This window comes from Gymnogyps californianus, chromosome 13 (assembly GCF_018139145.2).
Source record: "Gymnogyps californianus isolate 813 chromosome 13, ASM1813914v2, whole genome shotgun sequence".
Classification (NCBI taxonomy): Eukaryota; Metazoa; Chordata; class Aves; order Accipitriformes; family Cathartidae; genus Gymnogyps; species Gymnogyps californianus.
Window position 1 is genome coordinate 10,861,223 of NC_059483.1, and position 13,906 is coordinate 10,875,128.

The 13,906-nt window shown below is 39.3% G+C and overlaps 1 protein-coding gene across 1 annotated transcript in view; it reads right to left on the minus strand.

The window, feature by feature from the left end:
- The window catches only part of PRKAR2A (protein kinase cAMP-dependent type II regulatory subunit alpha), a 68,540-nt gene that overhangs the window by 9,209 nt on the left and 45,425 nt on the right, over positions 1 to 13,906 (minus strand). Inside the window, exons 4-7 of the mRNA XM_050904527.1 lie at positions 13,297 to 13,380; positions 9,595 to 9,701; positions 4,056 to 4,209; positions 819 to 920 (exon numbers count right to left, since the gene is read on the minus strand). Coding sequence (XP_050760484.1) covers positions 819 to 920; positions 4,056 to 4,209; positions 9,595 to 9,701; positions 13,297 to 13,380 — 447 coding nt within the window. The remainder of the gene's footprint in view (positions 1 to 818; positions 921 to 4,055; positions 4,210 to 9,594; positions 9,702 to 13,296; positions 13,381 to 13,906) is intronic.

Consider the following 13,906-nt stretch of genomic DNA (forward strand, 5'->3'; position numbering starts at 1 on the left):
TATACTAGAGGTTGCTATTCACACCTAACGATACTTTGCAATTTTGTAATCTTCTCTCAAAGAGATTAAAAGCTCTTCTCAAATACTAAAGATTAATGCTGAAAAATATTCTTATGATGAGAAAACAAAGAAAAGCTAAGTTATGGTGTAAGGCAAAGACAGACACATACTAATTTCAAAGCAGTTTGGTATGGCTCCAAAAGCCCTCTGAAGATACAGGCTGAATCAATAGCTTAGAAGTGACAATTTACACATTGTTCCTAAAGTCACGCACCACACACATCAACATGACATCTGTCATTTTGTTCCCAGGTAGCAGTGCTTCCTGTTAGCCTGTTCTTAGTTTAACTCCTGAATATCGGTTAAGGTTAAAGCAAGACCTACTACGACTCACATCTTTGTCTCAAATTTAAAATCATTCATGGCTGATAAAGGCCAAATATCCCAATGATTGTATCATTACTTCAATATCACACACTCAAAGTAAACCACAGCCCTGAGTTCCCATTTTCACTTTAATACCTGTTCTCTGACATATTTATAGATGTTTTTTGTTTTGTGGTTTTTTGTGATTTTTTAAAATCTTTACACAGACTGAGATAAAAATCAGCAAATCGCTTACTGTGAATAAAGGATATGAAAAAACCCCAGTGTACAACTTCAACAATGCAAATTAAGTTGTACAGTAAATGTGATACCAAAGCAGCTCTTCAAATTTTGTTCTAAGCAAAAAGGACACAGATTTCTGATATAGCAGAAACACTGACTGCAGAGCTAATGCTAATGCAAAAATTTGATGCAGATGTCTGAGGCTTTACCTCCAAGGATTTAAGAAGGGGCACAGACTCAATAAATAATTCATACGTCTTCCTCTTCTTTGCATTGTTTTTCAATATAATTCTTCTGAATGTCACTCGATCCTGCAAGAAACAGCACAGAGAAATACATTATTCCTCTTCACTAAAATGCTCCCTGTTTAAAGAACTGACAAACATGAACTAGTATTTGCAACAAACACTGGCTTTGAGAAGCCAGCTTTTACAATGATACCATATCCATCACAATGGTGATTGTAACAGCTCTTGTGAGAGTACTTGTTGCAATAACAAACTAAAACCAGGGAACTGTAAGACCTGGTCCTTCTCAGAGAAGCATTTAAGAATTCCTTTTTTAGTCTATCTTGTACTGTTTTTCAGGGTTGAGTTTCTGGGGTTTGTTTGGCTGTCTTAATATATCTTTCATGCTTCCACATACAATGAAGAAGTTACGCTCTTCTTGCTGAAGTCATTGGAAATTGGAATTTCCAACACTTATTTGAGTCACAGATTTCAAAAGTAGGTTGGAGATTTATACTGGTCTCAAATAGATCAGGAACAGAATATCAAACAGCAACAGGCTTGATTCACTCCTCCACCTTCCAGGATCCGACAGCGAGCTTTTTGCAATGACTACTTCCTAATTGCCAGCTGTCCATGCGTACCATAAGCACCTGCCTGATGGAAAAATTGTTTGGTTTGTTTTTGAAGCCCAAATACTGGGCAAGATTCCCACCCCCCCCGCCGCCCCTCCTGCTCTGATCTTTTCCCCAGGCAGCAGCTAGTGATGTGCAGGTTCCGTGGCCGCTGGGCGGCACTACGTGCCCGAGTGAAGGCAAGCTCGCCCAGTTAACCACAGCTCCCGTCTCAGTACCTGCAACGGCAGACATATTTGAGAGTTTATTGTCCGAGATCTTAACAAAATGCTCTTTATTTCCACACAGAAAAGCCAGGGCTCAACTACTGGCAAACACCGATGAGAAAGGCCACAAGAGAGCTGAAACTAAACAGCACGTCCAGGCTAAGGGGAAGGGCACTTGCCCACCAGGTATTTTTGTTAAGTGTTTGCATGACAATAATGCCCATGGTTCCCTGTTAGGATCAGCACTAAATTATAAGCAGAACGAGAGTTGCAGCATATACCTTACACAACATGAGGCCATAAGTGTAAAAATCAAAAAAAGTCAGAGGAAAGGAGCAGAAATTTGATTAGGAAAATGGTACCAAAAAATCTTTTAAGTTTACATATACCACAATTAGCAGAAACATCCAAAGTCCTGAGAGCCATTCCTCCGGACCTCATTTTCTGAAAACATCAAGTGAGATCTTAGCAGCGACATTTTGAGGTGAAGAGGTATTTTCAAGTAAGTGAACAGTTTTACAGGATGTAGGCTGCAAATACTTGTAACTTGAAACAATGACTGATACAGGTGACACTAGTGGCATATAAAAGTTGAAGGAGGTGAAAGACGAAGGGAAGAATGGTATTACTGTTATCCAAAGGAGAACAAGAGATGATAAAGCATGTGGGATTGTTTTATTTTTATTTTTTTAAATAAATTCTCCAGTGGTAGAAGTCTTTTCAAATGTACATGTTTGGAGAAGCAGAAAGGTGCAGAAACTGTCAGGGTAATTGCAAAACCATAAAAAAACCCTCAGAATTCATTTGTTTGAGAGTATCAGTGAGGGAGGAGAAGCAGCAGTATTTGAACAAAAAAGGCAGAGCAGTGAAGGAAGCGTGTGTGATGGTGAGGTTTTCCCCAGACACGTTCAGTAGCAAAGGCTGAGGACATTTCTTTGCTCCAGAAGAGACCCACGTTTAATAACTGCTTTGTGCCTGAGCCTTCCAGGCTTTTGTTGGCCTAAGTCTGCAGTGCGGCAGGAGTAATCCACATTTCCTAAACAGCAGATGACCCATGAGCTTTAGCAGACTAATAAAAATATGTTTAAATTACATTTGGTACAAAACAGTTCAATAAGACATGGCAACAACAGAATAACTGGAAGAAATAACCAAAGTTTTAGGCAGGAAAATGCAGCCTTAGTTAATAAAATATCCACAGGACAGATGACTAGCAAGAGGTCCCCTTCAACTACACCTTGCTAATTAAGTGAATGTAATCACAGAAAAAACAAACCCAAAATTAACCCAATTTGTGCAGTTCTTTTCAAAGGCAAACTGGAACAAAGAATCATCTTCTCACTTTCTCCCTTTTATGAATGAGCTCAGTTTGTAGGTAGCTGCTTCATTCCATCTTGTTCAAGAAATTAGACTCTGACATTACTCCCTGGTTGATTTACCAAAATCTTTTCTTTCAGCTCACAAAGAGAAGGGAAGTCAAAAGTCAGTTCTCTCAGCAAGCGCAGAGATTGCATAAGCACGCCATGTGTAGCTGCTTATCAGTCCTGTAATCAAGGTCACAACACATGGTGAACCCCCAGTGATAGTTGCCGAGGAACCCAGTGCACACAGAAAGCATATAACACTTCTCGCTTCGAAGGCTTCGTTGATCACACAATCTGCTTATTATGTGAGCCCTCACAGATGAGTAAGAGAGCACTGTGAAAATAACCCTATCCAAATAGTACAGAGAAAAGAACTAAAAAAGGAAACTAATGTCTACAGCTTCACATTCAACACTGCTGGGCTAGAGACAAAGCAACACCATCCTTTAGCTTGGTATCTCATAGGTCATGCTGACCTGAGAACCTCTTCCAGGGTAACACAAAGGGACCAGAAACATCATGACAGTTTATTTTGAAGGAAAACAAAGCTTTTGGCAGTTTTCCTAGCTCTTCAAATTATTGACATCCTCAAGAAGATATTTAACACCTTCCCGTTCCCCTTAAAGCAGACAAAATGGTAGGAAGGTGAGTTGAAAATAAAGAACATAATTTAGATATTGTTTCCCCCTCCCATAAAATACATGCATTAATGTCTCCACTGTCCTCTGCAGGACGAAAACAAAAACAGGGATTTTTTTCCCCCCTAACAAAAGCCACAATTACAGCAAATGCAAAATAATAAAGGGACAGATAAAACTAGTGATACAGTTTTTACAGACAAGTTGTTCTAGAAAGGTGGCCAAAAAGATTTGCACAATGGATCTTCATTCCAGGAGGTGAGATAACTGATCATGATAAAATAGCTATTAGCACAAGGAGCCATACCAAGAGAAGCACTGGACATGGTGAGTTAATGTTTAAAATATGCACATGAGAGCAACGTCCTTTCCTTACCAGTCCCCAAAGGGCTCCTTCTGTTGTGGCAACAATGGTGGCAGCTCTAGGAGTGTTGTACATCAACGCCAGTTCCCCAAAACTGCCATGATTATCATAGCGGCCCACGCAGCGTGACTGGTTGTCTTTTGCTACAACAATATCATACAATCCCCTGGAAAACAATGGAATAGATGCTTTTTATTAGACAATGTTCCAGTACAAATCATAAAAACAGCTTTTTGCTGTTATACAAATAGTCCTCTTATTGCTGGGTAAGATGGAACATGCTTTATTGAGCTTTCCAATTGCCTGATACTAAGCTGCTTCTATCTACACTATTTTCACAACAGTTCTCTCTTAACAAAGTATTTCATTCCTGATAGATCTGGTCAGGATCTACTTGGTTTCCTCTGCGTAGTATTTTGACATTGCTATTTTAAGTGTTCTGGCCAGGGTGGTAGGTAGTTTCATCATCTTTAACAGTATGTGTCTTTTCACAGCATGCATGTTATCCAGTGAGGCCTCTTTAGAGTGACTTGGATCCATCTATACCCGTTTCCTCAGTGACAGCATTACTGCAGTACCTTTGGGATACACTCAATCCAACTGCTCACCTGCTCCTACGGTTTTTGCCTCAACTCCAGCTTAAGGGTATGTCTATCGTAACCTCAAGATGCAATTGTAGCTTCTATCTGCATATGCCCACGCTAGATTCAAACTATCCAGCTCTTGTATGGACGACAGTGATGCCACAGAAGCACACAGATCACAGAAAGGGCCTTTCTTTACGTACCTAAGATACTGTGTTAGTTTTGCAGTGCAAACTGACCAATCTTACTATGAGCAGCACATACTGATCCTCAAGCTGGAGGATTTAAAGCTAGTTCAGGAATGTTATACATGCCACATCTTTACACTATAGCACAGAGATCTTCAGAGGCAACCATTTCTCACCTGGTATTTGTCTAATAGCTCCCTTATGACCAAAACTTTTATCACTCAGTTCAACTTCACACCATGCTGCAGCTCCGAGCATGCTGACAGTTGAACCAAACAATTTAATCACCATTTTCATGGAGGTGTGGCTACTGAAGAACGCAGGTTACAGCATGCAATGTTCGAACTTGAAGAGCATCTGTTTGACTCTCACAAAGCTCTGTGTGCTGAGGTGACACTGTAGGATGCACCAGCTTAGGCAGCATGGGTAAGTAATTTCCAGCAGTGTTGCAGTACATTACAGGTTCCACTCTAGTCACACTGGCTTCAAATCAAAGCAAACGAGCTAAAAGGTTTTTAATTCCTTTTTTTTCCCCCCTGTTATAGCTCACTTCTAGAAACAGAAAAGCTCTCTAAAACTGCTGTCATCTAGCCAGGATCTCTGAACAGATCAAGAGGAAAGTGTTCAAGTACCAGAAGCTTCCTTGCACGTCATTCATAGGGAGCTGTAACCTGTTTAAATTGGAAAGGCCTCCTTACCCTGTTCTCCAAGAGGCACACTTCCTACATTATAATGAAGTTAAGGGAACAGTATCCCAGAATTTACTAAGAATCAAAAGACTACTCTGATGCAGGTACAGGTACAAGTCCAGCGAGTCAAAGCTCAAGACACAAATCTCAATCAAACTGCACCACAGCAACTGCATATGAAGAAACAGGCTGTGCACAGAAAGGTAGCCCTTTAAAAGTCAAACAAGTATCTGTAACGCCCTCAGGACTGTCTTATGCTTACGGCTTAAAAAAAAAAAAATTAAAAATATAGCTTGACTAGGCTTGATTAATTCTTGGCTACGGCACCAGAGATCATTCAGGGACTAGCCACTGGCCTAAGAGACTTTACAAAATATATCACGCCCTGGAGAAAAGCAGGTAGGGAACACCTTCCTGGCTTTAAGCAGCTGAACATGCATATAATTTTCCCTAGGAGTTTAGATCTTTGTCAGAAGGAATGGTATTATCTCCCAGAACATCATTAGGCACATAAGGAAAAAAAGAATCAACAGAAATGGCAGTAGGTGAAACTTCTCATGGTAAACAAGTATGGGAACAGACTCATTGGTGAGACCTGCCTAGTATTAACAGCAGAGGGTCTTCCAGGATTGCTGATGGACAGCCGTGGGTTTGTTAGTTATCTTTCAACACTGCTGCATCTAAAAATACATACTACAGGACAGCTTTATGCCAGCTTCATTTGTAGGAGATTCCACAAAGTGGACATTACATGCATCAAACAAACAATTAAAATACATCAAAGTGAGGAAGCTTTGCACAATGACTTGAGGGTCTACTGTACTAAAGCCTTTCAGACCCAGAGAAAAGTTTGGCTACTGGATCAACAGTAGATGGGCCAGATTCATACATGTCAGAAGATCCAAGAAATTTAGTCTCTCTTTGTCACCCAGAAAGCTAAAGGAGGAAGCTAGGTACATGAAGACTGCATAACAACCTTACCAGACACTTTTTACACTCCACTGCTTACTCACACCTAGGAGACAGAGAAAGCAACCAACAGCATGCTAACAGTAAACTAAATAAGGATTAGTGTTGATGGAAAGTTTCACTAATTCTTGTGATGTACAATATCTATTTAATGATTCTGAGAGGCACCAGAGGCAACAGTCTTCAGAGCTTTTTTTTGATCTAGAAGAGCCATCTGTGAGCACCTTAAGCAAACGCAACAACTTCTTCCCATCCCTCAGCCTGAAAGTCACTTACTAGTGCCATTTATTTCCAAATAACTATAGTGATATAACCTTCAGCCAAGTTATTCAGCTGTCTGTGGCCCAAGGACTAAATTGGTGAGGCACCACTGGGTGACCTTGGCTCAGCTTTATTGAGAAAACTGTTGCTGAGCTGTGAGACAGGCCGTGAGCTAAAGCCCTGCAAGAGAAGAATAAAAACACAGACCGAAGTGTAATTGCGGAGATGGTAATCGTTAGGAGCTCAAGGACTCAAAAGAAAAATACTGACATGAAAAAATATAAAACCCCAAGGGAAGAAAAAAAAAAAAAAAAGAGGAAAAGCAGAAGGCGGCAACTCAGCAAGATTGTGGATCAGTCTGTTCCAAGAGGCAAGAGGCCAATGCTGCCTCTCCCGACCGATGACTGCTCAATCAGCAGACACTCATCAGGTGCCTCCTCAGCAGTGATGAGCATACTAATGTTTAGCCATGCAACACATTTGTCCTAGCTCTCCCATCCATGCAGTAAGCACTAAATAGCTGCTGCATCCTCAAGTTGCAGCTGTCCTGCCTGCTGCCCCTCTGCACGTGGTAAAAGACACTCAGACAAAAGTGATCTGGTGAGGAAGTATTACAACCAGAAGACTTTGGAAAAAAAAGACCTGTGCCAGAAAGCCTATTTTTCTATGCAGACAAGAAACTAAAGAGTTACATCTGCAACACAAAGTCACTGTTCATTCAGACAGGAAGAAACTAATCCTCAGGGATATTTAGGCATTAATGACTTATCTTAGAGTAACAAGACATGCCTTCTGATGCCTCGAAAGAGACAGAGTCCTCTGAATTTGCACTTGCAGGCAAGTGGAAATACTGTAGCTTCCCATGAGCACCAGTATCCTACTATTCTTTTGCATGAAAAAATGAGGGGGTGGGAGGTGGAGGAAGACAGGAAGGGAGGAGGACTGGAAAGGGAGAGAAGGGGACAGAAAATTCCTAACTGTAGAATTCTTTCTAATAACTGCATAGCCAACATAAGAGTTGCAGCCGAGTTGGTGTTTACAGCAAAGGCTGGTATGCTCTATTGCTAGACAACACCAAGTTTAATTTCCCTCACCGTATAGCCTTTCTGCTACATACTTTTGGTAACATACTTATGTTACTGGTGTATTATACCTTGAGAGTAAAACAAAACAACAACTTAAAAACCTGAAGTCTTCCAACCCAACTATCTCTTGATAGAAAAAAACGTTATGGAATAGCATTACACATCTGTAGAAAAGAGACCATAATAACATTTACCTGAATATCAAGGATAAGGTTCCACTTCACTTCTTTAGGTTAAAACTCATAGCAGGAAGAGCTTTTTAGTAACCAACAGGTTAAAAGCCTCACACAGAAAAAAATTAAAATCGGCTGATGGTATCTAATGTTTTTGAGAGGCTCCCAAACTGAGTTTTAAGTTTCCTCAGGATTAGAAACCACTGCTCTGCATACATCTGATCTTTGCAGAGCTGGTGGCTCTGGCTCCCATGAGTTCTGATCTGCAGTACCTTACTCTTATCTGGGACAGCCTGACCTCCCCAGTGAACACGGCAAGAGAAGGAACTTGTCCTATCTAGCCAAAGACATGAGATTGGTCTGAGGCAGAGCAATTGAGGGAGATAACTGAGTGTAGAAATGGAGCACTGGTTTAGGCTAATGGGATGGTATGGTAGAGGACAGGGGAACAGGCATATGGTCAGAATATATTGGAGGTAGCCTTATGTTCTGTACTTCCACTAATCAGAAAGGGGAACTTCCTTAAAATGAACAAGGATCATTTAAAATGAACAATTTCTAACCTAGAAATACTGTTGCAAATTCTTTAAACACAGCATAAATGACAACTGAAAACGCAACACGTTGTCTTGAAGAACTGCTTTGAAAGCATTTAATACGATATTAATGGTGCCATTATTTCAGTGATAAGGAAGATAACAGTGCATCAAAAAAGTAGTTTCCTAAGATCGTGTTCCAACAGACATATATAATTTGGTCAGTAATGTTCTGTTTAATATTACAGTTTTACAGGAGGAAATAAATCTGTGTCCTTAATTCTTCTTCAAATACAGTGATTAAAAGTAACACTAGCCAGAATTTCTTCCAAAAGGGTAAAAGATACTCAAAATGTGCACGCACACACGTATCTATTATATGCCTGTTGCACACATATATATGATCCACAAAATTATCACATGCATTTGCTTCATGCAAAATGGCACCTTAAACTCTGCAAATACAAATCACATGACCCACAGAAGTAAAGTAACCACAGGTCTCTCTGAAGTCAGTGATCAAAACTAATTGGACAAAGTCCAGGTTGTTCCATGGTAGCCACTACCATGGATTTTTATTTCCCGTATTCTCCTTCCCCAAAATAATCTTCTATCCCTTCCCTTACCATATGGTTTCTTTTGCTGCTTTTCCCCCTCCTTTCTTCAGAAAAAAACATATCCTGGTCTAGAGACAGCATGTAATATGGCTGGTTTTAAGCTATGCATATGCTGATGGGCACAAAAGCTAAACTGAACAAATCATAGGCAAGCTCATGCTGCGGCCCTTCCCTTGGAGAAAGTGGTATTTGAGTTTCTACGCAGTCACACAGAATATGTTAAAATCCAGCAGGTTTGAAATGTCCACCTCTGTCAAATTTGATTGCCCCTGGGCAAATGATCCAAAAGTCAATGGGGGCCTAAAGGAGAAAATGAAAAGATCAAAGGAAGAGGCAATGACTGCAGAAAGTAAGTTTCCTTCAGAAACTGGCCTGCAGTAAGCATTCCACACCATTTATAAGAAATTGAAAAGAAACATACTCTAAATTTCAAAGGCACAGCTGCTTACCGCTCAATGACATAGAAGTTGTCTCCATCATCACCTTGGTCAATCACATGTTCCTGAGGTTTCACCTTCCTCTCAAACATGGCATCAAGGACCTGAGACAGCTGCTCCTATAAAATGAAAAACTCTCAGAAAATACACCTTAGCATTATTGCTGGACAAGGGTGAGTTCATTTGACTTGATCTGGACAGTGAAGTGCAACATGCATTGCATTATTTTTACTGTATGCAAATATAAGTAATACTGATATTAAATGTTGATTTCCACTAGCACCTTACTTGTTTCCAGCTTATAAGTTCAACAATGCAGACAAACATAGGTACTTCCATTACAGAAGAGCTACTATCTCAAATTTATGTCCAAATGGCTTAACTTACGCATACCATTTCAGTGCCAAAGCACACATGTACAGCAACCTCTCACTTGGTATAATCTGACACAGCTTCACTGCAATGGATACATACTGATTTATGTCAACAGTACATATATTTCATTATATGTATGTATGTCTAGAAACTGCACCACAATTTATGAGTAACTTATACTGTCATCATCTAAGAGCCCCAGTCATGATCAGGGCAGTCAGTACTGAACAAGACTCTATACAAACAGAGTTATTTCCCTAGATAGTCTGTGTCATAGAGAACCAGCAATTCCAGCACAAAACAAGATCGGATAGGTACAGATGGGGAGCACATACAGAAAATGGGATAATGCCGGTCTGCACAGCAGACTCAAGCTAGGTTTCTCTGATGAGCCATGACTAAACTTTTTTTGTAGGGAGCCACAGGCAGGGAAGCTGTGAAAGCCAGTAGAGGTGATGCCATGTAAATGCCTCGCCACAACGCTGAGCTGCTTTACCATCTTTGTTATTCCGAAGTCCATTAACAATAGACTTTCATTGCATTTTCAATGACCAGACGTTCAAAGTTGAAGATGTAGGTCACAGCAGAGTTTCTAAAAATACACTGCATGAACACGCAAACTAGTCTTCATTCTGCTAGATATACTTCAAATATTTACTGCACTCCTTAAGTTGGGAATAATCATTGCAGCATCTGTAGGCACCACTATATTGAAAATATTGCCTATCTTTTCACTGGAATCCTATCTTCTTGTCTTTAAAAACTCTCCCGATATTTAAACTAAGCAAACAATCATTGCATGAAAGCCATTTATTTTAACCACATATTTCACAGCACGCATTTAAGTAACAGTTGTCAGAAAACAAGCAATGCAGATTTTTAAAAGCTTTTTAAAGATACTGCAACTCAATAATGCTTCATTTGGAGGATAAAGAGGCAAAGACTTATCATTTTAAGTAAATAAAACACTGTGCTCTTCTGTCAATAAAAGGACAAGCTTCATCAAATTTCTGAACTGTAAAAAACCCTCTTGGTTTAAATATAGGTACTGAGCATGCTCAGAGGCCTTTCTGGTAAAGATAACAGTCATTGCTCTCACCCAGTACAAAATTCAGTTGTAACTGGGATTCTACAAACTCATTTCTAAGACACTGTGGAGCCTACGCATGATACATCACACAGAGCTTTTAACAGGAGAGAAGTTATCTACTCCCCCAGCACTTTATATTGAAACATAAATCAGGTTTATCATGGGGGATGCTCAAAATCTCAGGGTTAAACTCTGTGACAATATAAATTGATTTTAGTCCAAAGTTCAACGTGAACCTTGCTAGAAGCGATCCACTGCACACTGGCTCCCTTGTGTTTGATACCAAGTATTACAGCAACTATTCATGCAAGTGAAGACATTTAAAAGGGCTGTTGAGTCACTGGGCCTAAATTCAGCACAGTTCACCTAAATGCAACCAGTGGAAAAGGGATGAATTTGGCCAGGACATTTGAGTCACACAATCATATTTACTCCTAAAGGGGTTTTACACAGTTCTGTTGTTGTTGGGTTTGTTTGCTTGTATTTAACAGTTTTACATTACACTCTTTAGAGGTTAAGACGTAAAAGAACATATTTTGGGCTTTAAATTGAAAGCATTCATCACGATTATTAAAAGACAACATACACTGAGCAGAAGCAGCAGCCATGCATTCTGCCTTTCAGTGTGTATTCTACAGCCAACCTTCCAAACCAATCACATTATACAAAGGGAGTTAAAAAGAAATTATTGGGAGGAGGGGTGAAAGGATGCAAGTTCCATACTCCCTTTATACCCATTACTAGGCAAGCCCTCCCCTCTCTGCTAAGTGCCCTTTATCATCCTACAATCAATGTATGGACTGCAGTCACCTTTTTCAGCCATGTGCTATCTTAAAGCCTGAGTCTTTAACATTTGCAGTTAAGATCATTTCCATTACTTCTCAGCTGCTTAGAAACCTTTTCCCAGGAAGTAGTATTTTTCCAAGCCCACTTTCTCAGCTCAAATTTGTTTTTCAAAGTCATCTTTGAATATATACTGGTTATTAATTTTTGTTTCTGGGTGATTTTGCTGGAAGCTAAAAGACTGGCCCACTCAATTCGAATGGTGATCACATTTTGTACACACCCCTTGAGCTGCTGAATGTTGTTTCATTTTTTACTGTACATAATCAGGTTACTTGCAAAAGGAACCTTAAAAATGTCTTAAGTAAATAGGCTTAATGACAACAGGAATCCCAGAACAGTGAAAGGCCAGTCTTGGAAAGGACAGCTTTCAAGGAAACTTTTTGACAGAATGTCAATTCCTCAAGCCTGCTGCAATCAAAAGCTTTCAACAATTATTTTGAGAATGCAGTTCAATGTCTCTTGGGGTTTGTACAGCAACCAAGAACTGGGAGAATTTCCTGGTTTTCAACGAAAGCTGAGCAGCATTTCTGAAACCATAAGCTATCACATCCATCCTTTCATATCTGAGGCAAAGCTCAATGATGAAGCTGCAGGGACCATCGCTGGTGTTACAGCTTTCATTCTTCCCCAACCTGTAGCAGAGATGTCAGTTCTGTTTTCATGGAAACACCAGACCAGAGATGAGATGCATTTATTCTATGGCCTCTCAGAGGCTGGATTAGAGGATCTCCAAAGGTCTGTTCCTGAACTATCCTATGATCCTCATTAAAAAAATTCATACCAATTAAGATTACTAAGTGCAAGCAATAGAGACATTCATCATTAAAACTCAATGCTGAGGCAATGAGTAATTAAGAACCAACTTCAGCAATAAAAATGAGTAAGAATAGGAACAACCTGAAAAACATTACTTTACATTCATTTACAGAAAATTTACTGACATACTGGCATTTAAGAAAAAGGTGCAGCAATCTGAAATCATGCAAATGTGGATAGTGTTCAATATCACAATTGTGTAAGTAATTTCCTTTTTAAATTGCCCACAAAATTATGAACTGTTTCCTAGGGAAAAGGATATCAGGTGTAATGGTACCCAACAGCACATATTGAAAGATAAGCAAAAGAATAAAAAAAAAAAAACCCACAAACTTTTCTCTAACAGAAAAAAAAAATTAATTTGCAGGGAGAACGATCTGACAATCATGGTAACTGACAATTTGACATATTTGTTTGTATTGTTCATTGATTGTTGATCTCCAAACACATGTCCCAATCCAGCCTGCATATAATTAATAATTCATGAACTATCACAAGGCAAACAAGTGCCTGGACTGTTAGATTATGCTATTACCTGTACCTACAAACCATCAACTCCAGTTAAGATTTCCTTAAAATGATATTACCTGATCTAGGTTTTTGAAGAGCAGGATATCTTTACATGCTTCCTGCAGTCTGCATCGCTGTTCATCAGTTTTTGGATGAACTACCTTTAAAACAAAGTAAAACAAAACTGTCATGACAACAAAGAAATATGATTACAGACTGAACCTTCACTTCAGAGAACACAATTTGAGTGTCAAAGTATACAGTTCTTTTTTGTTGTTTGCATAAACAGTATTTATATATAAACATACAATGCAAGACAGAATGAAAGAGACATAAAAATATATTATGCTGACAATTAACATATGCAAAATAACAGTCAAGAAAGACAAGAAAGAAGAGGATGCCTTTTCCTTTCCCTTCCCTTCTAACCCAGCCACAGATGCAGTCAAGGCTTGAGCGTTTGGAACAGAGGAAAAAGTCAACAGTTTTCTTTCTAAACTCTGGCTATATTAGTCCCAATATACTTATTGTTGGCATACAGGTAGTTTGTAAGATTTATGATACATATGTATCTCAGCTCATCTAATAACAGAAGTTATCCAAGCAGCTTTTTTTTTTTCCCAAACAAAATTACTTAAATAAAAGCTTTGCTGTTTGAAAGATTTTTTTTGTTACTTCTTTCCAATT